Source organism: Labeo rohita, chromosome 24 (genome assembly GCF_022985175.1).
Source record: "Labeo rohita strain BAU-BD-2019 chromosome 24, IGBB_LRoh.1.0, whole genome shotgun sequence".
NCBI classification, from domain to species: domain Eukaryota; kingdom Metazoa; phylum Chordata; class Actinopteri; order Cypriniformes; family Cyprinidae; genus Labeo; species Labeo rohita.
The window spans coordinates 14,075,308-14,102,358 of NC_066892.1; the positions used below are offsets into that span (position 1 = coordinate 14,075,308).

General features: G+C 35.6%; 1 protein-coding gene across 1 annotated transcript; it reads right to left on the bottom strand.

The window, feature by feature from the left end:
* drd3 (dopamine receptor D3) lies at positions 1-26,017 on the bottom strand. The gene is made up of 8 exons (XM_051097523.1): positions 25,489-26,017; positions 24,476-24,776; positions 18,268-18,380; positions 15,746-15,882; positions 13,007-13,197; positions 9,541-9,612; positions 7,180-7,543; positions 1-814 (listed from the first exon to the last, which is right to left on the bottom strand). Exons 2-8 carry the CDS (start codon positions 24,761-24,763, stop codon positions 618-620), a joined length of 1,362 nt encoding a protein of 453 aa, XP_050953480.1. The 5' UTR covers positions 24,764-24,776; positions 25,489-26,017; the 3' UTR covers positions 1-617.
* Positions 26,018-27,051: the final 1,034 nt, after the last annotated feature.

Below are 27,051 nucleotides of genomic sequence, written 5' to 3' on the forward strand. Positions count from 1 at the left end.
ATGTATATATGACACCAGGGCTTATGGGATTGAATGTAGCTTTAATTCACAGCACAAAATCATATTTTATCCATAACAATCTTCACCATCTCTTATCTTTCCTCATATGCAGTTGGATCACGAAACTTGCCCTTAGGAGGGAGAAACCATTAAAGGCACAACACAGTCTTGGATCTTTTACTACTTCACACTCCTTTGGTCCACCTGCCTTATGGTCCCTTTGACAAATCACAAGCCTTTGTAGCCACATAAATGTTTCTTTGCCATTTTACAACTGAAGAGTTTCAGGCAAAACTCAATTCAGTTTCATTCAGCGGTGTGACACATGCAAACACACGATGACCTCAGAATTCGCTCTGGATGCGACAAGGTAGTCAGATGGAGAATAAGGTCCAGAAGATATTCTAGGCTTTGTTGTTGAGTGTGAAGCACCAAATAAAACCCCAGAATGGTCTGTCATCTCAAAAGTGAACTTGAAGATTCGGACGAATGCTAATCCACAAATCGCAAGGGTAGTATGCTTTGTAGTGACTGTTCAAGGCCTTTAATATCCTCTGTGGAGTCCAGAATTTCTGGGAGCTGCATTGTGTATTATATGGGGGGATATAGCCAATGGTTTAGCAGCTCAGGATTTTAATAAAAGCTCTGCGGAACTCAATGTTGAACGTGGTGTAGATGACTGGATTGAGAGCGCTGTTGACGTAGCCGAGCCAAGTGAAGGCGCTGTAGAGCTCAGGAGGAATGTGACAAGCTCTGCAGTGAGTGTTTAGGATGTGGGTCACAAAAAAGGGCAGCCAGCAAATGAGAAAAACCCCTGCAGGACAAAAAACACAAACATTATATAAACAGGAACATGAAATTATTCATTATAATTCACACATAACAGCATGGTTTTCTTTCTTCAGTGTAACACAGAAGGACAAACTGCGTAATGTGCTTGTCACTCTTTTTCATGCAATTATAATAAATTGGGAGCTTTGAAATGTCAAAAAAGACACAAAAGAACCAAAAAAGTGGTTTATGTGACTTTATTCCTAAGTCTTTTGAAGCCAAAGCATAGCTTTGTGTTAAAAACAGACCACTTTTAAGTTCAGTAAGAGTTCATTAAAGATGCAACATTTCACGTGTGTTATTGTCAACTAAAAGTATTAAAAATTGTTTTTGGTACTTGAAATAAAGCTGAAATAAAATAAAGTACAATATTAGATGAGAAATGTCAACATAAACATTTGAAATGGCCTTGGCAACTAAATAAATTAGCTGAAGTACTAAAACTAAAACTGAAATGAAAATAAATGACAGATAAATAGACATTAAAAAATTACTCCAACAAACAAATGAATAAAAATGACAAGGACAAAACAAAATGACTAAAATTAAATAAAAAAAAATAGAATAAATTATTATGAGTGAATAATGTATTTAAATTTGGTCTGCTTCTCACATTAAACTTCTGCAAAAAAAAGGTGTTTTTAGCACTCAAAAACCTTGACCACTTTAAAAATGGTCATGTGACAACCCATACATGTGACTTTCCTATATCCAAGACATCAGTCTCAAGTAAAAGTACCATTACATTTCAAAAAATTTTGTGTGAGTAGAGTAAAAAGTACTTGTCCAGTAAAAGAGTAGCTTATTTAGAAGTACTCATGAGTGAGTACTGAGCTCTTTTCAATGAGTCATTTGATCCTGTTCACAAAAGCAGAATGATTCATATAGAATCAGACTGATTCAGTTCTTGAGTCACTGACTCAATGAGCTGGTCGTGGTGGCAAACAGGTCAATGGTTTGGACAGTTGTCAGTGAATAATGACTTTAATTTTAGACTGTTCCTCACATAAAACTATTCAACTGACTTTTATGGTGCTTTTTTCGTCTGTTTTGAAAAGAGCAAGCAGTACAATTCTTTAAACTTTTCACCTTTTGTAATGCACAGAAGAAACAAAGCCATGAGGCATTTTTATGGGTGAACTACTCCTTGAACTTTTACTTTTAATGTGTTTTTACATGTAGGGGTTTCTGCAAAGGACAGCTTTGTTGAATTTGTAATGGAAAAAAACGTGTTTTTAGCACTTAAAAACCTTGATCACTTTCAAAATGGTCATGTAACAACCCTGACCAATTGATATTGAACTGAGGCAGCTGAGCCATTTCCTCGAAACAAGACATCTGTCTCAAGTAAAGTACCATTACATTTCAAAAAAATGTAGTGAGTAGAGTAAAAAGTACTTGAGTAAGAGTATAAGAGTAGCTTATTTAAAGTACTCATGAGAAGTATGTACTGAGTTCAGTGAGTCATTTGATCCAGTTTACGAAGTCAGTTAGAATTATTAATTTAGAATCAGATTGATTCAGTTCTCGAGTTCAACTTACTGACTCAATCATTTGGTCATGGTCGTAAACAGCTCAATGCAATAGACAATTATCAGTGAATAATGACTTAAATTTTGGTCTGTTCCTCACATAAAACTATTACACATACTTTTATGGTGCTTTTTTCATAAAGAGCAAGCAGTAAAATTCTTCAAACCTTTCACCATTTGTGACGCACAGAAGAAATAAAGCCATGAGGTTTTTTTGGGTGAACTACTCCTTGAACTTCTACCTTAAAGTCTTTTTACATGTAAGTAAAGTTTTTGCAAAGGACAAATAGCTTTGTTGAATTTGAAATGGGGGGGGGAAACAGTTGTTTTTAGCCCTCAAAAACATTGACTGCTGGCAAAATGGACATTTGACAAGCCTGAACAATTGACTTTGAACTGAGGAAGCTGAGCCATTCCCTTGATTCAAGACATGAGTCTCAAGTAAAAGTACCATTACATTTAAAAAAAAAATGTAGTGAGTAGAGTAAAAAGTACTTAAGTAAGAGTATAAGAGTAGCTTATTTAAAGTACTCATGAGTAGTAAGTACTAAGTACTGAGTTCAATGAATCATTTGAACCAGTTCACAAAATCAGTTAGAATGATTCATTTACAATCAGACTGATTTAGTTCTCGAGTTCAACTCACTGACTCGATCTGGTCGTGGTTGCAAACAGCTCAATGCAATGGACAATTATCAGTGAATAATGACTTAAATTTTGGTCTGTTCCTCACATAAAACTATTACACATACTTTTATGGTGATATTTTCATAAAGAGCAAGCAGTAAAATTTTTCAGTTGTTTTTAGCCCTCAAAAACCTTGACCACTGGACATTTGACACTGGACAAATGGACATTTGACAAGGCTGAATAACTGACTTTGAACTGAGGCAGCTGAGCGATTCCCTTGATTCAAGACATCCATCTCAAGTAAAAGTACCATTACATTTAATAAAATTTAGTGAGTAGAATAAAAAGTAAGAGTATAAGAGTAGTTTATTTAAAAGTACTCATGAGTACTGAGTACTGAGTTCAGTGAATCATTTGATCCAGTTCACAAGATCAGTTAGAATGATTCATTTAGAATCGGATTGATTCAGATCTCGAGTTCAACTCATTGACTCAATGATTTGGTCATGGTGGTAAAGAGCTCAATGCAATGGACAATTATCAGTGAATACTGACTTAAATATTGGTCTGTTCCTCGCGTAAAACTATTCCGCATATTTTTTGTGATGCACATAAGAAGAAATAAAGTCATGAGGCATTTTTTGGGTGAACTACTCCTTGAACTTCTACTGAAAGTGTTTTTTCTTATAAGGAAAGTTTTTGCAAAGGCCAAATAGCTTTGTTGAATTTGAAATGAACTCAGAAGCCTTGACCACTGGCAAAATAGTCATGTGACAACCCTGACCAATTGACTTTGAACCAAGGCAGCTGAGCCATTCCCTCGATCCAAGACATCTGTCTCCATGAGTGTGATTTAATTTCCTCCTCAATTAAGCAGACATCTCAGATTACCATCAGTGTCATTTATCACTTGACTCATGGGTCATCAGTTGACACTAACAGAGCCAAATTGGTTATTTGCTACTTGATGTTGTATAAAACTAGTTTGTTGGAGTCTGACTGTACTCTGTAGGTGTTGTATGAAGCTACTGGCATTCAGCATCTTCATTTTTCCCCAGGTGGCTTCTTGTCGCAATCTGACAAGCTGTACACGCACACGCCAAACACAGACTAAGCTTCACAGAGTGACTCTGAAACCCACTTTCAAGATGTCAGATGAGAAACTAAGTGAATCATTGATTGAAAAAATAGTATAGTGGCATGTGCTCGGGTTGAAGGGAGGAGGTGTAAGGACACCTGATATGAAAGAAAAACTATTTTGCAATAGTGAAGATAAAAATCATGGAATCAATTTGCTGTAAGCAATCAGCAAGACGATGAATTTTATAAATTACATGTCCCTCACCGTCACCTCCTCCATCACCTCTGAGACGTAAGAGAGGGATGAATATCAGTGCTGATAATGATGTGCGACAGAGGTCGAGTTAATCAAGTCAGCGAAATTACAAAATAAACTGCTGATAGCTTCACCTGGGATTTGATCATAGGACTTATTATTCTCAGTGTGTCACACCACTAGACTTGTTTACTTAAAAGTTTGGGGTCAGAAACGTATTCTCACAGCTTCACAAAATTAACGTTGAACCACTGATGTCACATGGACTATTTTAACGATGGCCTTACTACCTTTCTGCGCCTTGAATGTGTCAGTTGCATTACTGTTTTAGAAATCTCTGATTTCATCAAAATATCTTAATTTGTGTTTTGGAGATGAACAAAGGTGTTACAGGTTTGGAACGACATGAGGGTGAGTAATTAATGACAGAATTTTCATTTTTGGGTGAACTGTCTCTTTAAGAAGCACAAACGTTTTCAGTGTTGATAAAAAGAAATGTTTCTTGAGCACGAAATCATCTAAATGATTTATGAGGAATCATGTGACACTGAAGACTGATGTAATGGCTCTTGAAAATTCAGCTTGGTCTTCACTGAAATAAATTACTTTTAAAATATATTAAAATCTGTTTTTACTGTATTTTTAGTCAAAAAATGCAGCTTTGGCATTAAGGGACTTTCAAAAACAATAAAAAAAAATCTTACAGACCCCAAACTTTTTAACAGCAGCTCTTACGCCTCTTTGACCTTCAATTTAATCTTTAAGTGATCGTGTATTTTAACTTATTACATAATGCATATACAATCTCACCTGGGGCACCAACGGAAAACAGACAAAGTGAGTTTAACCTTGGAAATTATGAATACAAATGGCCTTGGGCCAAAACAAGATAGAATGTAAAGTGAGACAATTTTCAAGTTCAGCGTAAATTAAATGTCACATCATTGTGTCACTGTTATCATGACGCTCAGGGCGACAAATGGAAGTCAAGAAAACAAGTCAGTATGCAAATAAATGCATGAAGGAAGACCAAACACAATGAAGTATGCAAATATTACTATGATGCCATTACTGCTGAATGGCAAATATTCTAACAATGTTAGTCAATGGGATTTAGTCTTATAAAAGAACCACAATATGGTTACTGATAAAACAAAGTTTTAAAAGTCTGTCAACCCAGTTTGTGCTGAATTAATGGTAGAAAATTGTCACTTTAAAGGGATAGTGCACCTGAAAATGAAAATTCTGTGTTTATTTACTCTCACTCAAGTTGTTACAACTCTTTGGGTAACTAGGGCCCTTTGATTTCCACGATAAAAATGGAATTTACTTTATAACTCGGAATGTCACAGAATTTGCCCAATTTGGGATGAATAAATCAAATGTAGGTCAGTACACTCAAAACGTGATGTAGACTAGTGTCTATAGACTATATTAAGCTGCAAAAATACTATTTAAATATGAATCCTGCATGTTTCATTTACTAAACACATAATGAAGCGTGTGACGCTAGCCGTTTAAACCATCTGCCGCCTCAATATATGAAAACATAAAACTTCACGAGTCACTTCATGAGCATTTTACTGCTTCTTTTGAGAAAAACTATCTTCATATCATATACAAACAGAAACTTAAAGGTCTTTACAGCAACCCATCAAAAGTTTGGTTTAACTTGAAGAAACTGTGACACAAATATATTATTTAATGTGATACTACTACTTCTACTAATAGAATTATGATTAAAATATTTTTTTAATGAATATTTACCAAAAAAAAAATATTTAGCAGAAAAATGTAAATACACAACATAGTATTTCTGTAAAAAAGACAGATAATTAAGTGGACATGCTTTTGATTATTAAAATTGAATAAAACATTAAATGGAATCCAAAAAATTAATGGAAAGCACAAAATTAGGTCAAAATAAAATTGAATTTGAGAAAAAAAAAAATGTAGTTTTTGAACACAGACAAAACTATCCACTATCCAGACTTACATTTTTATAATTCATGAATGAAAACATTTTGTAATATGATTTTAATGTACATCTTCTGGGGCAATGCAATGTCTGATTTTAAAAGTCTGATTTTCTCCACAGATGGGATGGTGACAGTTAAAGGGTTAAACTTTTAATAAATTGCTGTTAAATTTTGTACATTTCATGATTTCAGTTAATCAGACATGCTTTTAATTAGTATTTTTAATTGAAATAAAACAGAGTCTGGAAAAATTAAAATGGAAAAAATGAAATCCAGAAAAATTAAAACTGAAAAAACGGAATTCTAAAAAAAATAAAACTCAATTTGGAAAAAATATAAAATGGATTTCATAGGGCCCTAGGTAACCAGACAGTTGTTGGTCTCCATTGGCTTTCATAGTATGAAAAAAACATATTATGAAAGTCATTGTGGACCAGAAACTGTTATTCAGATTCTTCAAAATATCTTCTTTTGTGCACTGAAGAAGAAAAACATTCATAGAAGTTTGTAACAACTTCTTGTAACAAAAAGTATTCCTGTAGCTTCGTGAAATTACGGTTGAACTACTGATTTCACACGGACTATTTTAATGAAGTCCTTACTACCTTTCTGGGCCTTGAACGTGTCAGTTGTGTTACTGTCTGTGCAGTCTTAATTTGTGTTCTGAAGATGAGCGAAGGTCTTAAGGGTTTGGAATAACATGAGGGTGAGTAATTAATGAGAGAATTGCATTTTTGGGCGAACTGTCACTTTAAAAGAGGAGGAAGTAATTTCTGCACCACAACAGAAATGCAAAAATAACAGCTTAATTTCTTTTTTCAAACCTAGGAATCTAATAATAGAGCCTGTGTAAGCAGTACAAGCCTCTCACCCAGAACGATGGCCAACATCTGTGTTGCTTTCTTTTCTTTAGAGTGCATACTTCTGCAGCGGACCTGACTGGGACACACCATGGTGCGAGCGGGCCGCGTTGGATGCAGGGTGGTGTGCGTGCGTCCGTTTGACAACTTCTTCACCTCACAGCTCCTAACTGTCACCTGCTCCTCGTCCCCACCCTCCTCTTCCTCACGGTTTGCATCTTGCTCAGTGCGAGCAAAGGACGCCTGGCTGATGCTGCAGTAGTTCAGCGTAATCACAGGAGGCAACAGCGAGTTCTCGGCAGGGGCGGTTTGGGGCCGCTTACGCCACGGGCAGCTGGCGAGGAGCCGCGGACGGATCACCTGCTCCTTGGTTTCCTGCACAGATAGGGAGATGAAATGCAAGCATGCAAACTTCAAGGTGCGCAGAATATCTTTATTCCTGCAAGCATGTCTGTTCTATAATTAATTAGCACAAGGAGGTATGCTGTCCTCATTTCCTCGAATAGAATGATACTGTCTCAAGGACTAGTGAATATTTTGGTGGCAATATGAAGATATCACACTGATTTCACACCGCCTTACACATTGGACTAGTTTTGGACTGCCTTCTTGACTTTGTAATTCCTTAAGAAAGGGCAATATATCAGTAACTCTCTGGCTACTGACTACATACTGGCTGGTTTTCCAGCCATATCTTATTATATACTCTCATGCATAATTTAAAAGTTATTTAAAAGGCTTTATGATTTGTAGTCCCAGCGGATAGGGGATTGTCTTTCTCAAATCAAGAAAATATATAAAAAAACAGCAAAAAAAATTATATTTTTCATGTAAAATATTAAAACCTCTTTAAAACAGATGACTTTAGATATTAAAGTTTATTTGATATATAACTTAATGAATATATATATATATATATATATATATATATTATATATATATATTACATTTTGTTTAATGGATTTTTCCAACATTTTTGTCTTGTCACTTTTATATACTTATATTATTTATTTATTATAAATTATATTATTTTATTCTATTATATAGTTACTATATATTTTATGAATAATAAACTTTTATTGTTTTTTTCTGTAACTGCATATTGTACTATATCATTCAAAAGTTTAGGGTCATTATGATTTTTTTTTTTTTTTTTTTTTTTAAGAAATTAATACTTTTATTTAGCAAGGATGCTTTAAATTGATCAGAAGTGATGATGAAGACATTTATAATATTACAAAAGATTTATATTTCAGATAGATGCTGTTCTTCCAAACTTTCCATTCATCAAAGAAACCTGAAAAAAATCAAATAAGCATATTAGAATGATTTCTGAAGAATTATGTATATTATCTGGAGTAATGAAGCTTAAAATGAACCTAAAATCACAGGAATAAATTACATTTCAAAATATATTCAAATAGAAAACAGTTATATTAAATAGTAAAAATATTTCAGAATTTTACTGTTTTGCTGTATTTTGGATCAAATAAATGCAGGCTTGGTGAGCAGATGAGACTTCTTTAAAAACATTAAAAATCGTACTGCTCAAAAACCTTTGACTCGTAGTGTATTAAGCAGTAACTTTTTTCAACTGTGATAATAATAAGAAATATTTCTTAAAAACCAAATCAGTATATTAGTATGATTTCTGATGGATCATGTGACATTGAAGATGGATTAATCATGCTGAAAATTCAGCTTTGCCATCACATGAGTAAATTATATTTTAAAATATAATAAACTAATATTTTAAATTGTAATAATATTTCACAATATTACTGTTTTACTGTATTTTTGGTCAAATAATCAGCCTTGGTGAGTATAAGAGATTAAAAAACATAAAACATCTTACCAACCTTAAACTTTTAAACTCACCTGTTTATGCAAAATCTAATCAAGTACATTACATCCTTTCTTTTTCTCAATTAATCATTATCTCCCTTCTTTATATCACAGCTCTGATCCCAAGGTCTTAACTAACAGCTGCACTGCAGCCATATTTCCTGTGGCTCCCTCCCAAAGCTTGTTAGTCCTAACTTTGATGTGACTCCTGTGGAAACATTTTCGACAAACAGACTGTGCCAGTGAGAGGAGTAAATCACCAGCCAGAGCAAGTTGGGGGCCATACGTCAGAGCCACAAATTTCCAGTTCACAGCTTACAGCCGCAGGGATAAGTCTGTGGAGGCGCGACAGAACAGAAACGCACTCGCTATGCTAAAACAGGAGTGAGAATGCTGCCAGCAATCTCAAAATACCTTGAAAGATTTCTTCACAGGCTCTGTTGCTCTGAGAAGCCTCATTTCATGCAAGATTAGAGTAGTTGCACGTTTCTATACACACATGCAGGCAAACACAATGGCGTACGCACATTTATCACATTGATCCTGATGGGGGAAAGGTCTCTTTTCTCTTTGTGAGCGTCGTCTTGTAAACACGTCTCCTGCGGAGAAATGTTAAAGAGTCAGCGGGTGGAAAACAAAGGCAATGCAAAAGCATGTAAAACAAATTTGGTGAGGAGAAAAATGTAGAAAAAGACTTGGAAAAGATAGCAGAATCGAAGCAGGGAAATAGAAGGAGGCCACTGATTTTTCAGTAGATGCCTGTAGTGGACTGTATCATTTCACTGAAGCCTGTTATATGACTGAAATGGATCATCTACCTCACTTAAACAGAATTATCATTTAGAATCTTAAAGGAGACATCAGATGCCCATTTTTGACAAGTTAGTATGATTCTTTAGGGTCTTAATGAAATGTCTGCAACATACTTTGGTTAAAATTACTCAGAATTGGTTGTGTAAAACAATGCCCTTTTTACCTGAGGAAGCCCTTTTTAAAACAGCTGTGTTCACATTGAATCGTTTCGGTGCATGTCTCTTTAAATGATAATGAGCTACTGCTCACCCCGCCCCTCTTTTCCATTTTTTTTGTATTCGGTGGCGCTTTAAAGGAGAAGTTCACTTCCAGAACAAAAATTTACAGATAATGTACTCACCCCCTTGTCATCCAAGATGTTCATGTCTTTCTTGTTTCAGTCATAAAGAAATTAATTTTTTTGAAGAAAACATTTCAGGATTTCTCTCCATATAGTGGACTTAATTGGTGCCTGCAAGTTTGAACTTCCAGAATGCAGTTTAAATGCAGCTTCGAAGGGCTCTAAACGATCCCAGCCGAGGAAGAAGGGTCTTATCTAGCAAAACGATTGGTTATTTTCTAAAAAAATTTGCAATTTATATACTTTTTGACCTCAAACGCTTGTCTTGTCTAGCTCCACGTGAACTCTGTATATTCCAGTTCCAGTTAAGGTACGTTGAAAAACTCCCATCTCCTTTTCTTCTCCAACTTCAGAATGGTTCTACATCGCTGCAGAAGTACCGACCCAGTGTTTACAAAGTGAACATGCAAAGATGGTCAAACGCCCTTTACAAAAAAAGGTAAAACAGCGATGTAGGATGATTTTGGGGGTGAAAATGAGATGGGAGTTTTTTGACCTACCCTAGCTGTCTTGAACCGGAATACACAGAGGTCACGCAGGGCTAGACAATACAAGCATTTGAGGTTAAAAAGTATACAAATTGTATTTTTTTTTTAGAAAATGACAGATTGTTGACCTTTTGACGTGATTCAATAGTATGTGAATGTGCATCCCAGAACCTGTGCTACACAACCTTTTGTGCCTAGAAAGTGTACAAATATTTATTTTTCAAAAAAATGACCGATCGTTTCGCTAGATAAGACCATTCTTCCTCGGCTGGGATCATTTAGAGCCCTTTGAAGCTGCATTTAAACTGCATTTTGGAAGTTCAAAATCATGGGCACCACAGAAGTCCACTATATGGAGAGAAATCCTGAAATGTTTTCTTCAAAAAACATAATTGTACTGTTTGTGCTGTACTTAGGATCAAATAAATGCAGGCTTTGTGAGCAGAAGTCTACTTTAAAAAAGTTAAAAAATTTTACTGTTCTAAAACTTTGACTGGTAGTGTATTAAGCAGTACAACTGTTTTCAGATGTGATAATAAGAAATGTTTCTTGAGCACCAAATTAACAAATTAGTATAATTTCTGATGGATCATGCGACAATGAAATGGATTAATCATACTGAAAATTCAGCTTTGCCATTACACAAGTAAATTATATTTTAAAGTTATTAAAATAACTATTTGAAATTGTAATAATATTTCACAATATTACTATTTTTACTGTTTTTGGTCAAATAATCAGCCTTGGCAAACAAGAGATTTCACAAAAAACAAAAAACCCTACTGGCCTTCAACTTTTCAAGACATTGGTTCATGAGTTAGGGTATGTTGAAAAACTCCCATCTCATTTTCACCTCCAACTTTAAAATCATTCTACATCACTGTTTTAATTATATTATAGTAATTTTTTTTTTTTAAAAATAACCAGTCATTTTGCTAGATAAGACTCTTCTTCCTCAGCTGGGATTTGCCCTTTGAAGCCACATTTAAACTGCATTTTGAAAGTTCAAACTCAGGGGCACCATAGAAGTCCACTATATGGAGAGAAATCCTGAAATGTTTTCCTCAAAAAACATAATTTCTTTAAGATTGAAGAAAGAAAGACATGAACATCTTGGATGACAAGTGGGTGAGTACATAATCTGTACATTTTTGTTCTGGAAGTGAACTACTCTAACATTAAAAACAAAACTAATCCACTGCATCCTCAGTGCTCAGATGTCAGGAGAAAATGAAGACTGTTATGTTCACTTTTTACATCCAAACACAAAACACCTGAATTGTGTACGAGCCATTGTTGTCACTACAACTGCTCGAGCGTGAAAAAAATAGCAGCCAGCGTACAACTGGCTGAGGGTGGAAATATGCTAATACAGGACAGTCTGTCAGCGGTTGTGGGCGGGGCCTGAGCAATATGACATCATACTGTTCAGAAAATCAAAATGGCTTAACAATTGAGACTGTTTAGATTTTTTGAGGTTAAAAAAAAGGAGTGAATGGATTTTTATTTTTAAAAAGTGAATTTTGCATCCGATGTCCCTTTTAATTAGCCTTTTTAAAATGATTTTATTATTCTTTTATATCATTTATTATTATATTATTTTATTTATAAAAATATCTTCTTTTGTGCCTTACAGAAATAAGAAAATCACACGAGTTTGGAATGACATGAGGGTGAGTAAACAATGTCAATTTTCATTTTTGAGTAAATTGTTTGTTTAATAAAAACCCCAAAGCTCATTTAAAATATGAACAGTATAAAATCACCCAGTTCTGTAAATCAATTTAAAGCTCATTAATGTAAGTCTGTGCTTGGACTGTGCATTTTCTTTATTCAGATTAGTTAAAATGGGAAAAGAAGCCTTTTTAACAGGAAGAAAAATATTCAGGGCAGAATACAAAGCCTTTTCTCCATATCAAATTTTGCTCCAGTTAGCTGGAACTAAATCTTGCAATAAAATTCCTAGGGCGCGAAGCCGAATGGCTTTGCTGGAACTTTTCCAAAGACCTGACTTTGCATCTCACTTTCACATGAATGCAGTGATACAAAGGCTATATCCGCTGATAGGGAGAGTTGTTGCACTGAATAAAACAACCAAGTAATGTTTCCTAACAAAGACAGACTGGATTCCAAGCTTCCTTGAATTTAAGTGAAATGTAATCCAGAGTTTCGATCCGAGATTGCCTGCTAATGATCCAAGTTAGATCTTAGATGTGTTTCTAATCCATACTTACCACCGGTAACTGATACGTCTAGTCATTATGCACAGTTACTGGTGGGTTTTGTGTTTTTTAAGTAGAGCAGAGAGTCCAAAGAGTTTGTGGAGGTAATCTGAAATATATCTACTCTTACCGCAGATGGTCCTGATGCTGGCTGAACTTTGCCACTGCCTTGACGGAAGGTGATTCTCTTCCGTCTCCTTCTGAGAAAGATGTAAATGCGCACATAGACCAGAAGGGTCACCACGAACGGCAGGTAAAACGACACCACAGAGGAGTAGATAACAAAATCGGGATTTGAAATCGAGCACACTGCAGGGTCATCTGGAAAAAAACACAAACACACAACATATTTGTCATACTTTGTTGGGAGTCTTTTGTTTGCTGTAATAAAACCAGTAATATATTCTATTGTCTAACATAAATTAATTAAGATTGAAAATTACAGATAGGGAATAGCAAGTGAGTGTGGATGTATGTAATGATCCCAGCTGTGTTGGAAGTATAATCAATACTCTTATCAGCAGCAATCTGCGATGTATAAAATTGTTTCTGCGGCAGCATAATTAGAGCCTCAAAGTCCTTCTCTCCCATCTGCAGCACATGCAGCCAAAGCAGAACAAATCGCATGCATATCTAGGAGGCGTGCGCGTGTGTGAGAGAGAGATGACATTCATTATATCTCACCGTGAAACTAATTAACTGATTACTCTAATTAAATGGATGGTTAATTTCTTCGCAAACTAATTCATCGACATCTGATGGAAGCTCACTGAAAGCTATAGCTATAATATTAGCCCTCAAGATAAACAATCTAGTGCTTTATTGTATTTTGAAACTTGAGGAAGCTACTTGTAGATTATCAAACTGTACATCATGTAAAGTAGTTGATTTATAGTCAAGCTAGCCTTTTGAATAGATAGTCAATTGATATAATTAAAAGCCAATAAAATCTGAAGATTTTTTGTTTTGTTTTTGAGAGAAGTCTCTTATACTCACTAACAGAGTTGGGGTAACGCATTACAAGTAACACAAGTTACGTAATCAGATTACTAAAGTAACTAGTAAAGTAACATTATTTATATCTTTTAACATTAAAAAATATCTTGACTTTTTATTTTTAAAACACTTTTTGTTAAACTTTCTTCTCTTGTGTTCTACTGTACAGACATTAATTTACATTTCCTTCAGTCTGAGGCTTATTCATTTCACTTTTGGTGTGAAAGGGCTTTTACATTTGCCAAAAATAGACTTTTTTGTATTAAAAACAAACAACCAAGCCTAGCCCCGATTTAAAAAGTAATGTATTGCATTACTTGATTATTTCATTAACAAAAACTGACAAAAAATGTTTGTTGACAAGCTTTTTTTCCCATGACTAAAACCGGACGATGACGAGACGACAATAAGGTCGATGAACTGTAACTGTGACTATATTAACATGAAATATCATTGACAATAAAAGACGAGACTAAAATGTATTTTAAAAAACAAAAACTTTAACGAAATCTCTTTTTATTTTCATCAAAAAAAAAAAATTAGACAAAAATATTATTGTGGACTGCTGTACACGCCTCTGCTCGCAAGCGCTCATGTATTTGGTTGCCAGATATCGCGAGTTCAAATCCCCAAATCAGAGCTTTTTTGCATTTTTGTTCATTTTTGCAATCTGCAGCCATGCGTATGTGCTCGCTCTTTATTTTGGAGTTTGGAATTATTGGAATTACTATTAGGAATTTCCTTGTTATATTTTTGTTTGTTTTAGCAGTTTTCATAATGTGGATAGACATTTTTAGGGGGTAACACAGTATTGTAATGCATTTCTTTTAAATGTAACTTTCCCCAACACTGCTCACTAGCGCTGAATATATTTGATCAAAAATAAAATAAAAACAGTCAAATTGTGACACATTATTCTAATTTAAATAACTGTTTTCTGTTTTAATTTATTTAAAAAACGTATTAGATAATTCAGTTGCTGAAAATTCAGCTTTGCGTTCACACAAATCAATTGCATTCTAAAATATATTCAAATAGAAAGCAGTTCATTTGAATTGTAATAATGATTTCCCAATTTTACTTATTTAACTGTATTTTTTGATCAAATAAATTCAGCCTTGGTGAGCATTAATGGCTTTAAAAAAAAAAATGTTAAAAATCATAATTCTTTCAACCTTTTGACCTGTTGACAAAATTATACGTTTGCACGTTAGCTTATGGATTTACAGTTCATAATTTAATTGAAATTCTGTCATTAGTTACTCACCCTCATGTCATTCCAAACCTGTAAGACCTTTGTTTATCTTCACACAAATTAACATTTTTTTCTGGATATTTTTTCTGGATTGTCCATGTGACATCAGTGTTGCATTGCTGTCTATGCAGGGTCAGAAAGCTCTCAGATTTCCTTACAAATATCTTAATTTGTGTTCTGAAAATGAACGAAGGTCTTATGGGTTTGGAACGACATGAAGGTGAGAAATTAATGACTACATTTTCATTTTTAGGTGAACTATCCCTTTAAAGCCTTCCTTAAAGCCTTGCTTTTATGTTACTCCCCAACTCTGATTCTAAAACATCTCTTTATTAAATTTGTCACTCTTACTTCCAAATCCATTTGCTATTCATTAGGCATTTACAAGATTTCATGGCAGCCTTTCAGTAGGAAGTGATGATTTCACACCAATGGACAAGAGCGTTGATTCTCAAGTGCTTTTGCTTCAGGAAGCAGATTGTATTGGGCATACTAACTATGCATGGTCGTATGGTTATTTGCATGTATTTGCATTTTATTTAGCGTAACTTCTCCCTGCATGGCCTGTTTTTGAGTCACAACCCACTAGTTGAGTTGGACAAACACTATACAGCTCACCTGTAGTGTTGAATCCAAACAGCAGGGGGCAGGAGACCGCAAAGGCGAGGACCCAAACTGTGGCGATCATGACTGAAACCCTTTTGCGGGAGCTGTGGGTGGTGTTGTACAACACGGGCATCACCACAGCCGTATACCTTTACAGACAAAAGAATTAATCTCAGGAGAAATGGGAATACTGATAAGAAAAAAGGTCACAGTAACCGAAGCATGAAAAGGATGAGTTATGAGTTTAAACAACATTTTTAAATGACCCCAGTAAGTAATTTTTGCACACACCATTCCTTCAGATATAAAAGAAGATCAAACTCAATTTCAGATAAGCTTTCACTACAAAGCTTTTTCCACATCTGCCACGAAGCGTTAAAAAGAAAATATCAGATTAAAAATTAATAAGTCTCATGTATGCCAGGACACTGAAAGAATTCGCAACATCTATACACAGAAGAGGGATTAATTATGCTCGACCATTTCAACAGAATGATGCACAAATGCAATTGTATTAGCTTTTTCGTGAGCGGTTTTTAGATCTACAGCAGACTGCTCTTACAAGTACAGAACACCGCTGAGGAATGAGAGAGGTGAACCAGGCTAGTCTGAAAGGCATAATCAACCTAAATATGTTCTCTTCTCTCTCCCCCCAGCTGAATATTCCCCTGCACTCCATCTCATACATTTTTGTCTTACTGAATCGTTTTCTCTCAGCCCTTCTGTTTTGTTCTTTATGATCAGCATCCCACCCTTGCCCTTATCCAACTAATTAAACTTCTATATGTTTTCACACTCATGCCATGCAATCAAAATTAAAACAAGGACCCCTCCCAGCTCTGTGTATGAAGGTGATAATGATACATCTGTCACTTGCTGATACCATATGAAAGGAATATTTTGGGTTCAGAAAAACTCATTCAACAGCATTTTTGGCACCATGTTGATTACCAAACATTGTTTTCGACTTGTGGCTTGTTTTATTTTAAAAAATAAGCAAAAAATCAAGGTTACAGTAAAAGTGCAGTTACATTGTTGTTTGCCATTTTTTGTTGGTGAAATCTAGTCATTTCTGTAGGAATCCATGTGAATGTGAAAGATTTGCCCATGCAGATTTCGCATTGGGTTCAGCTGGTTAGTTGGAAGTGAATGTGGCCCATTTTTGGAGGATTTAAAAGCAGAAATGTGAAGCTTATACTTTTACATTATACCTTACATTAGCCTGCCTTGTTGGCGGAGGATATTTATACTAACTCCGCCCACGAACAGGTGGTTGGAATAGTCGACATTACAAAAGACACCTTCTGATCAACAGCTCCAGTGGTGTAGGTGGTAACAAACATAGCAGAGACTTTTTAACGCGATCGACCCAAGTTCGAATCCGACTTTTGCTGAACTCTTTTCACATCTCACAAACAAATTGGAAAGTCATTCATTCTCAATAAAATAAAGGAAACAATCGAAAAGTGAGAAGTGGTGTTTATTGGTTAGGGTTAGGGTTATGGGTAGGGGTAGGTGTAGGGAGGGCTTTATTGTCCCAAGACAACATCTATTTAATAATTTTAATAAATATGATCATTTACGCTCAATACATAATTATTGCATAGTTTTATAAGGCACTACAATACTACGAAGCAATATTATGCCACTTGCACTAAGTAGTATGAATAGCAATGCTATTTTTACAGTGTAAATAGAATATGTTGCTATTTGCACTGTGTAAACAGCATCTATCGCTAAGAAAATGTTTTTTTTTTTTTTTTTTTTTTTAAACGGAGAGTCTATTTACAGTGCAAATAGCCTGACTTGTTGGCAGAGGCTGTTTACACTAACTCCGCCCACCAACGTGTGATCGGGATAGTTAACACTGCAAAACACGGCTGTCAATCATCAGTTCCAGTGGCGTAGATGGTAGAGCGTGTAGCGTAGTCTTTTTGTCGCAATTCACCTGGATTCGAATCCACTTTTTGGCAAACCTTTTTTTCTCCCTTTTCAAATTTCATATCATATCTGAAAGGTGTTTATTTTGAATAAAAAGGAAGGAAATAGAAGTTGAAAATAAAGTATCGGTTAAGGTTAGGGTAGGTGTAGGGAGGACTTATTGTCACAATAAGGCAGCATCCATTTAAAAATTTTAATTAAAACTATAATTTACATTTAATACGTTATCATTGCATACTGTTTTATAATCTACTACAGTTCTGAGGTTCAGATAATTGCCTCTATTTGGAATAAGTATTATAAATAGCAGAAAATCCTGGTATTTTAACATCGTGTAAATAGAATCTATAGCTATTTGCATTTAGTGTAAATAGCATATCGCTAAAAATATTTTTGCTAAGTGTAAATAGAATCCATTGCCACCGTAAAAGTTTCACCTCCTGAAAAACGAATGCACGACTAGGGCTGAAACATGACACGACTTGGAATGGAAGCATAGATGCCAATTAAAAAACTTTACAAATAAAGGTTGTGTTTAGTAAACCCAGAATATTCCTTTCCTAAAAAAAGAACCATTATTATTAATTCCCTACCTGTCGATGCTGATGGCACATAGATTGAGTATGCTTGCAGTGCACATCATCACATCCAGGGTCACAAAGACATTGCAATACAAGCGACTGAAGAGCCAAGCTCCGCCAACCACCTGCACAGGTACAACAGGTTCGTATTAAGGGACAAAATGGACAAAAAGTCAAAAGGAAATGGACAAAATATGTCTAACTGAGTGACTTATTTTTAGCCATGCTGCCTCACCAATATAGTTTCTCCACTGTAAGGAAGGAGAGAACACTTTTTGAGAGTTCCACCTTTTATTCCACTCTCACTTTGCAAATAATGAATGTTCTATGGGGAAATGGACCCTTGGTACGTCTCTCAGAGGGCCTACAACAATAACGCCCATTCGAGTGGCAGGGGAGGTGTAATAAGGCTCCGGGAGAGATGAATGAACTGCGTGCTCTTGAATCAGACTGCTAGGAGTAGTGCATCAAGACAGGAAGATCTTCTTTTCTGCCACTAATCAAGAGCAGCACAATGCCTCCTACTGCAGTCATTCAAGAGACGTGCAGCCAAATTTAACCTAGTAGGAAGGCTGTCTCTGAATGAAGGTTTTTAACCGTTACCTTACTACCAAAACCAGGGAAGCATGAAGGAAATTTGTTATTACACAGTAAAATTATCCTGCAGTTGTAACTTAATGTATTCAGGTTGATTAAAGAGATAGTTCACCCATAATTGAAAATTACCTCATGATTTATTCACCCTCAAGCCATCCTAGGTGTATATGATTTTCTTCTTTAAAATGAGTACAATCTGAGTTATATTAAAAAATGTCCTGGCTCTTCCCAGCTTCATAATGGCAGTGAATGGGTGTTGAGATTTTGAAGCCCAACAAAGTGCATCCATCCATCACGAAAAGTACTCCACATGCTGCCGTGGGGTTAATAATTCTGAAGTGAATCAATGCGTTTATGTTAGAAAAATATCCATATTTACAACTTTATAAAGCGTAATCTCTAGCATTAGCTGTTGTATGTTGAAGTGACGTTCCAGGTGATAACGTAGGCAAACACTGGGACAAACACGGAGGTGACAAATGCAGAAATGCAGAGGAGAGAGCCAAACAAAACACTGGTCATAAATTAGAAGTACAAAATAAGGATTTGAAAAGAAAAATGTCAAAGGATTTCGATATAAGCCAAGAGGAGACCGGTTTTCCTTTGTTGTAAGCAAAACTTGGTTCTCGAGAGACTAGCATATTCTCACCGGAGCTTACGTTTCGACTACATCCTATGTCATCCACTGGAACGCCACTCTCTCGTGAACGCATGTACAATAGTTAGCAGAAGCTACAGATCACAGCCAATAAAGTTTAAAATATGGCTATTTTTCTTACACAAATGCATTGGTTTGCTTCAGAATGTCCTCATTAACCCCCAGGAGCCATGTGGAGTACTTTTTATGATGGATGGATGGACTTTATTGGACTTCAAAAACTCAACACCCATTCACTGCCATTATAAAGCTTGGAAAGACACTTTTTAATATAACTCTGATTGTATCTGTCTGAAAGAATAAAGTCATATATACTTAGGATGGCTTGAATGTGAGTAAATCATGGGGTTATTTTCATTTTTGGGTGAACTATCCCTTTAAGACATTTTATATAATATTTTTACATTTTAATATAACAATATAATATTTAGAATTTCTAACCAGGTGCAGAGTAACATTTGCCATAATTTAACATTTAATTTAAAGGGTCAAAATAATTTACCATATAAATGAAGTGCTATATTAATCGTAGCTCTGAAAGTAAAACTGATGTTTTTCATTGATGGATGAAAGAATTTAATCCTTAACTAAAGCAAAGGTAGTTATTGATCATTTAGAGGACACTGAATGAAGTATGGCTTGAGAACCACTATCTGCTGCTCTTCATAGGCTTTCAAACAGAGTGCTGCAGAGATGACGTCAAAACCCGAAGACTAATTCGTCATAGGTTCCCTTGAGATTTTCCTATGGGCTTTTAGAATGGGGTTTAACAGGTCAGGAGTAAAATAAGGGATGTGGTGAACAAACTTGATGATACTTGAATGATTTGTCCTGAAGTGTAAACGCCACCCACTTACACCCAAGATCTGAAAGCTAAATAAATAAGTTTTCCATTTCCATTTTTTTGGCCAAGATACAACTATTTGAAAATCTGGAATCTGAGGGTGCAAAAAAATCTAAATAAGTTCTTAGCAATGCATATTACTAATTAAAAAATTACGTTTGATATATTTACAGTAGGAAATATACAAAATATCTTCATGGAACATGATCGTTATGTAATATCCTAATGATTTTTCAATGAGAAAAATCAATAATTTTGACCCACACAATGCATTTTTGGCTATTGCTGCAAATATGGCTGTGCTACTTAAGACTGGTTTGGTGGCCCAGGGTCACATATTACAAACATATGTTTTACAAAATGACCATAACAGCTTCAAACTTTGTGTTTTTGATATGGATATGTGTAATTTACAATGTAGAGCAAAATGTAGTATTGCCAAGGTATGCATACCACAGACCTTACTCATAAATTGATAAAGACCCACAGCAAAATCTTGAGGGAACCCATGACGAATTAGTCTTCTGGGTTTTGATGTCATCCCTGCACCACTCTATAATATTGCTTTTTACTGGTTATTGTTGATTTAAGTCTTGTTTCTTATGTCAATGTCAAGTAATCAACTATTGATTGAAGAAAATGATTGGAAGTCTTAACTGACAGCACAGATTTGTGGATCCCTTGAGACATTGTCTTGTTTCAGCATTCCCCAAGCAGATTTCGCATCGGTTTCAGTTGGTCATGCGAATTTGCCATGTTGACCAACAGAAAGCCGCTTGGTGTGAAAAAGGTTTCTGGGTGAGCTGTGTTTTATAAATCTCTAAACTACTGACAATAGACCTTGGACTTTTTTTGTGCAAAACTTTCACTGATGTGACTACAATAAGACACAAGCTGATTAAATTCGGTCATGTGAATTCACTGCATTGAGCAAGAGAAAGCTGATAGAGGGTTTGCATTTACATCACAGTTTGGTCAGTCACCCGGAGATGCTCGGATGTAAACAACAGCATTGATTGCTTGGTTAATGTACTACTGAATACATTGTATATATTTGCAATATTTTGACAAACTAAAGTTAATAGGTGGTAATGATACGTATGAGCAGTATTAATTAAGATATTAGCCTAATATTTCACCTACCTGACCAGAAATGATAAGAACAAACATGAATGATGTCAAGATTCCTGCCCTGGAAATCCTGGTTCAGTTTGGCCAATCACAAACACCTTTTATTCCTCAGACAGTTTTTTGCACTCTTCTCCTTGATTTTTTAAATATTTTTTATATATACCTTTTGGCAGTCTGTAGTATTCCAAATGTTCGATTAGTACAGCCCAAAACATGACAATAATTGACCATTTTCAGGAGCAAAATTTGTGAATTCCCTTCGGTTCAGTGATGCCAATATGGTCGATTGATGACGCGTTATGAAAACACTCTATTGGTTTGACAGTGACTACAACAGTGTTTTCATGTATAAGCTGAGGGAATAATCAAATGCACTTGTTTAAACTTGTTTATCCTCGCTTCCTCTCTCATATGTAGCATCCGAAAGTCTGATTCAGTCCAGTGAATCGGTTGATCCTAAACAGCCCTTTGTTTCATATGCAACATTGGAAGTTTGGTTCATTCTAGTGAATTGGCTCATCCTAAATGGTCATACCTTATATAAGGGGCTTTCAGACCACCTAGAGAACCAATTTACTCCTCAGGCTGTTTTGCTGGTTGCATTCACACCGGCAGAGGGTCTCTGAAGCGCCCAACAGTGACGCCTTTACTCACGGCATTTACAAACGTCAACAAACGGTAAATGGAGGACACCGTGATCTGAGCTGTTTTTGTTCTATGTCTTGGGTTTCGTGATAATAATGGAATGTAAACGTACAATTTACACAGTTGAAAGAGCATGAAAATCTGACTAAATCTCCTATGACTTCCAGTGGTACATATCATCAAGGCTGATAAAAGAGCACAATGTTACAGACAACAGGAAGCGAAATGCTGTCCTGTCTGTAAATATTTTTACACCACTTTTTAAAAATGCTGGGTAGCTGGTGTTGTGTATGCATTTAGCCAATCAGTGTACACTAATGTCACTGGTAGTTCCTATAGAACTTCTTCAGACCCTATAGGAGCTAGTAGAGTGTTTTCACGACGAGTCATCAGTCGGCCATATTGGCAGGACTGAATATAAACAATGCCACTTAACTGTTTTGGGCTGTACTAATTAGTCGGAGCAGGACAACTATTTGGAGTACTATAGACTGCCAGAAGTTATAACAAATAAAGGAGAAGAGCACAAAAAACTGTCTGAGGAACAGAAGGCATTTGTGGTTGCCAAACTGAACCAGGATTTCCATCTTGACAGCAATTGTGTTGGTTCTGATCATTTCCAGTCAGGTAGATGAAATATTAGGCTAATATCTTAATTAATATTGCTTGTACATATCTTTACCACCTATTAACTTTGGTTTGTCAAAATATTGCGCCTTTTCCTGCTTACTAAGTCCTTCTCTATATGATTTAGCAGCTTCCACACATTTTTTCCTGTGGTTTAAACAGCATAAATTAGCAGAAAAAAAAAAATCAGTAGTATTAACCGTGCAATCCATGCTGTTATTTACATCTGAGTATAGCCAATATGGCCGTCCATCCAAGTAACTGACCCAATTGTGACGTAAGTGCAAATCCTCTATTTAGTTCCTAGAACATTCTTACGGTGCAAACACACCAAAAAGCAGGAACTTCTGCCAGTAGTTTTAGGAACTATAAAAAAGGTTCCCCCGGTGCAGAAGCCCTTATATATGCTGGAATGTCCAATTTATTCTAGTGAATCTTTTGTTCGGACAGTACATGTATATGAACAGATTAAAAACAATTCACCGTTTTGTGTGTATATGTTTTTGTAAACAGGGGTGTTTTTGACACTGTCCCAAATTAGTCACCGCAGGGTTTTTTGCATTGATGCCATAGAAGAACCATTTTTGGTTCATGAAAAATCTTTCAGTCTTTAAAGAACCATTTTTTACTTACTTTACTTACACTGTAAGTAAAGTAAGTAAACTAGAATGAATTGGACATTCCAGCATACACTACCGTTCAAAAGTTTGGGGTCAGTACATTTTTATTTTTTATTTTTTTTTAAGAAATTAATACTTTTATTCACCAAGGATGTATTAAGTTAATAATTAAAAGTTTATTAAAAGTTAATAATAAATAATTTACATTGTTATAAAATATTTATATTTTGAATAAACACTGTACTTTTTAAACTTGTTATTCATGAAAGAATCCTGAAAAAAAAATCACAGGTTCCAAAAAATATTTGGCAGCACAACTGTTGATATTATCCAACATTGATCATTCTAATAATAAATCCGCATATTAGAATGATTTCTGAAGGATCATGTGACACTTAAGACTGGAGTAACAGCTGATAAAAATTCAGCTTTTCATCACAGGAATAAATTCTATTTTAAAGTATGTTAAAATAAAAAACATTATTTTATATTGTAAAAACATTTTGCAATATTACTGTTTTTTTCTATATTTTTAATCAAATAAATGCAGCCTTGATGAGCATAAGAGACTTCTTTAAAGACTATTACAAGTCTTACTGACCCCAAACTTTTGAACGGTAGTGTATATAAGGGCTTCCGCACCGGGGGAACCTTTTTTATAGTTCCTAAAACTACTGGCAGAGAATGTTCTAGGAACTAAATAGAGGATTTGCACTTATGTCACGATTGGGTCAGTTACTTACACTGTAATCATCTTGAATCTTAAAGGGATAGTTCACCCAAAAATGAAAATTCTGTCATGAATTATTCACTTATATGTCATTCCAAACCTGCACAGAAAAAGTATCCTTGTAGCTTTGTAAAATTACGGTTGAACCACTGCCGGTTGAAGCTTGTGTTTCAAAGATGAACGAAGGTCTAATGGGTTTGGAACAACATGAGGGTGAGTAATTAATGACAAAATTTTCATTTTTAGGTGAGCTATCACTTTAAAAGCCCTTCATGGAACTGTCAATGCCAATAAAGTATCTTTATTTTTAAGACTGTATAGTAGCTGTCAATACAGAAATGCTCTGAACTATAGACTTGTGTACTCACTTCCAAATAGACCACCCAGGGCATGACCAGTGAGGCAACCAAGAGATCAGCTACAGCCAAGCTGACCACCAGGTAGTTGGTGGTGGTCTGGAGAGCTTTCTCTCGGAGCACGGCAATACACACCAGAACGTTCCCAAACACAATAGCCAGGATGAGCAGGGAATAGAGCATGGCATAGTAATTCCTTTTCACTTCTTCAGTGCCTGATATCAGGCTGAAGTTTCCCACAGGAGTGACAGAATGCTCTGAGTCATTCCACAGCCAGTCACCGCTGCTAAACATTGCCATGAGTGAGGAAGGTCTGGGGGGGAGAGAAGAGTTTTTGACTTTGGGGATCAAAACACAGACATCAAGAGACAAAAGAATTCTTGACAATATTGTAACATCTCTAGTGTGTCTGAAACTGTGTTTATATGTCCCTGAAAAGCATATTCTGCAAAGAGATTTGGAAATCACTTCAGTACTTGAGATATGACAAGCTGTTCGGTGATGTTTTCAGATTCACTGCAGCTTATATCTTTGAAAATTCTATTTATTGATAGCAGCAATAAAATAAGGTATCATAAAATATGTTTTGCGATCCATGCTTGATAGCCTCTGTTTGCCACATGATGTACACCTGCCATAAGGGTCTCCTCTAGTCCATTTTATGCAACCCATTTGGATTATAATAAATTAATAAATAAGATAAGGCTAATAATACACACACACAAACAGTCTGAAACAAACTTACATCTTAAGAGGGTCAGAGATATATAGCTATAATAAACATACATGATCATTTATTAATCTCAAAGTTTAACTATTTAACATTGCAGATCTAAAAGTTGCAACGTTAATTTCCCAGTCACACTAATTTGCGCCAAGGCTAAAAAAATAATGCTGGTGGTAATCTGTACAAATGCGCACTGAACGCCAGTGTGCGCGCATGCATTTAGCACGTCTGTGCTGGATAACACCGATTTCTGTGTATCACTTTGTGTAGCAGATCACACGATTTACAATGTATCTACCTGTTAAGCTTCTCCAGCGTAGAACCGAATCAGAACCACATCTGAATGCGCTTTTTCTGTGATGAAAGTTACTGGTCCATTCACTCTTGGCGCGAATCGTTGGTGCCGAGGAAGGGACTCCATCCTTACCACAGCGTATATGAAACTTATCAATGCACAGCTCCAGAAATACTTCCACACGATGGTTTTGTGCATTGAATAACTCCGTGCAGGCAGTCCCCAAATGGTTTCTCACAGAGCTTGATTCGCCCGGGTGGTTACTGTCGTGAGACGCGCTTCGCTCCCGTCTCCAAAAGGTCTTTTACGCACGACGCATCTTTGTTCTTATTAGTTCAGTGCTTGCTGGTAGACCAAATATGTTTTGAGGTGAATCCAGGTAGGTGAAAGAATTAAATAACATCTCAAAAAGCCCAATTGTAAATCATGCCATAGCTCTAAGGGTATTCGCGTAGCCTGTGTCTACATTGTTCACACTCAGGCTGTGATCACTAACTGTCTGAAAATAGCTCTGTTACCTGTGACAGACCAAGCGGACCTGTTAACAGCACAAGAGCTACAAGACGTTGACCTGGTAATAGCACGTTAAAATGCATGTGTTATTGAGAATGAAATGCGTAATACTCGCGTTACTGGACCGGGGCTAGTTGGCACGTCTTTTAATATGGTGAATTTAATTTTTTTTATTATTTAAAGTCGGTTTCTGTATAGACACACGTAAAGTGTCTTGGCTAATACATATTTCTACCCTTATTGCTCACTGAAAAATTATACTGTTTATTGAAAACGGGCTGTTCTAGTAGCGTGGCGTGTTGTCATCCAATATGAGGTAATTTGTCACAATGGAAGCTGCCATTAACCTGTTTATTATTAGGTCAGAGACATCTAATAGCTATAATAAAGGTAAATTAAAATTTATTGTTTTCAAAATAAAGTGTTTGTCACAATGGAACCTGCAGTTAACCCGACTATATCCAATTTTTTCTTTAACGCGAAACAGTGTTGCCAAGTCCGCGGTTTTACCCCGGAATTGGGCTACTTTAACACAGTTGCCACTGTTGTTTTTCATGTCGGCGGGTTGAAGAGACAACAATAATGTGATGTTTAGTGCTTGGAATCCAAAAAACATGTATTTTACCCTTCTGAAGACGTTTTTTTTTTTTTTTTTTTTTTTTTTACCAGGGACCCCCTCAAAATGCCACTGGGCTTGTTTTGGGCTATTTTTGAGTAGCAATTGAGCAGGTTCTGTTGTGAAAACCTGGCAACCCTGATGTGAAAGTAAGCTTGTGTGTGTGAGACTTCCGGTTTATTATCCACTATAGGGAAATTACAAGAAGTATAGACCATTTCGTCAGATCCCGATACACTTCCTGTTTCTTTTTTTTTATTTTTACTTTACACAAACATCACAAAAAATACAACCAACATAACATTTGACTGGATGAAAATGTTTTTATGTGAAATAAAAAAAAAAAACAAAAAACAGGAAGTGCTTCTGGACCAGTGTTGTTTACATCTAGCGAAATGGTCTATATCAACGTGCAATAAACAGTAGAACTGTTTGCA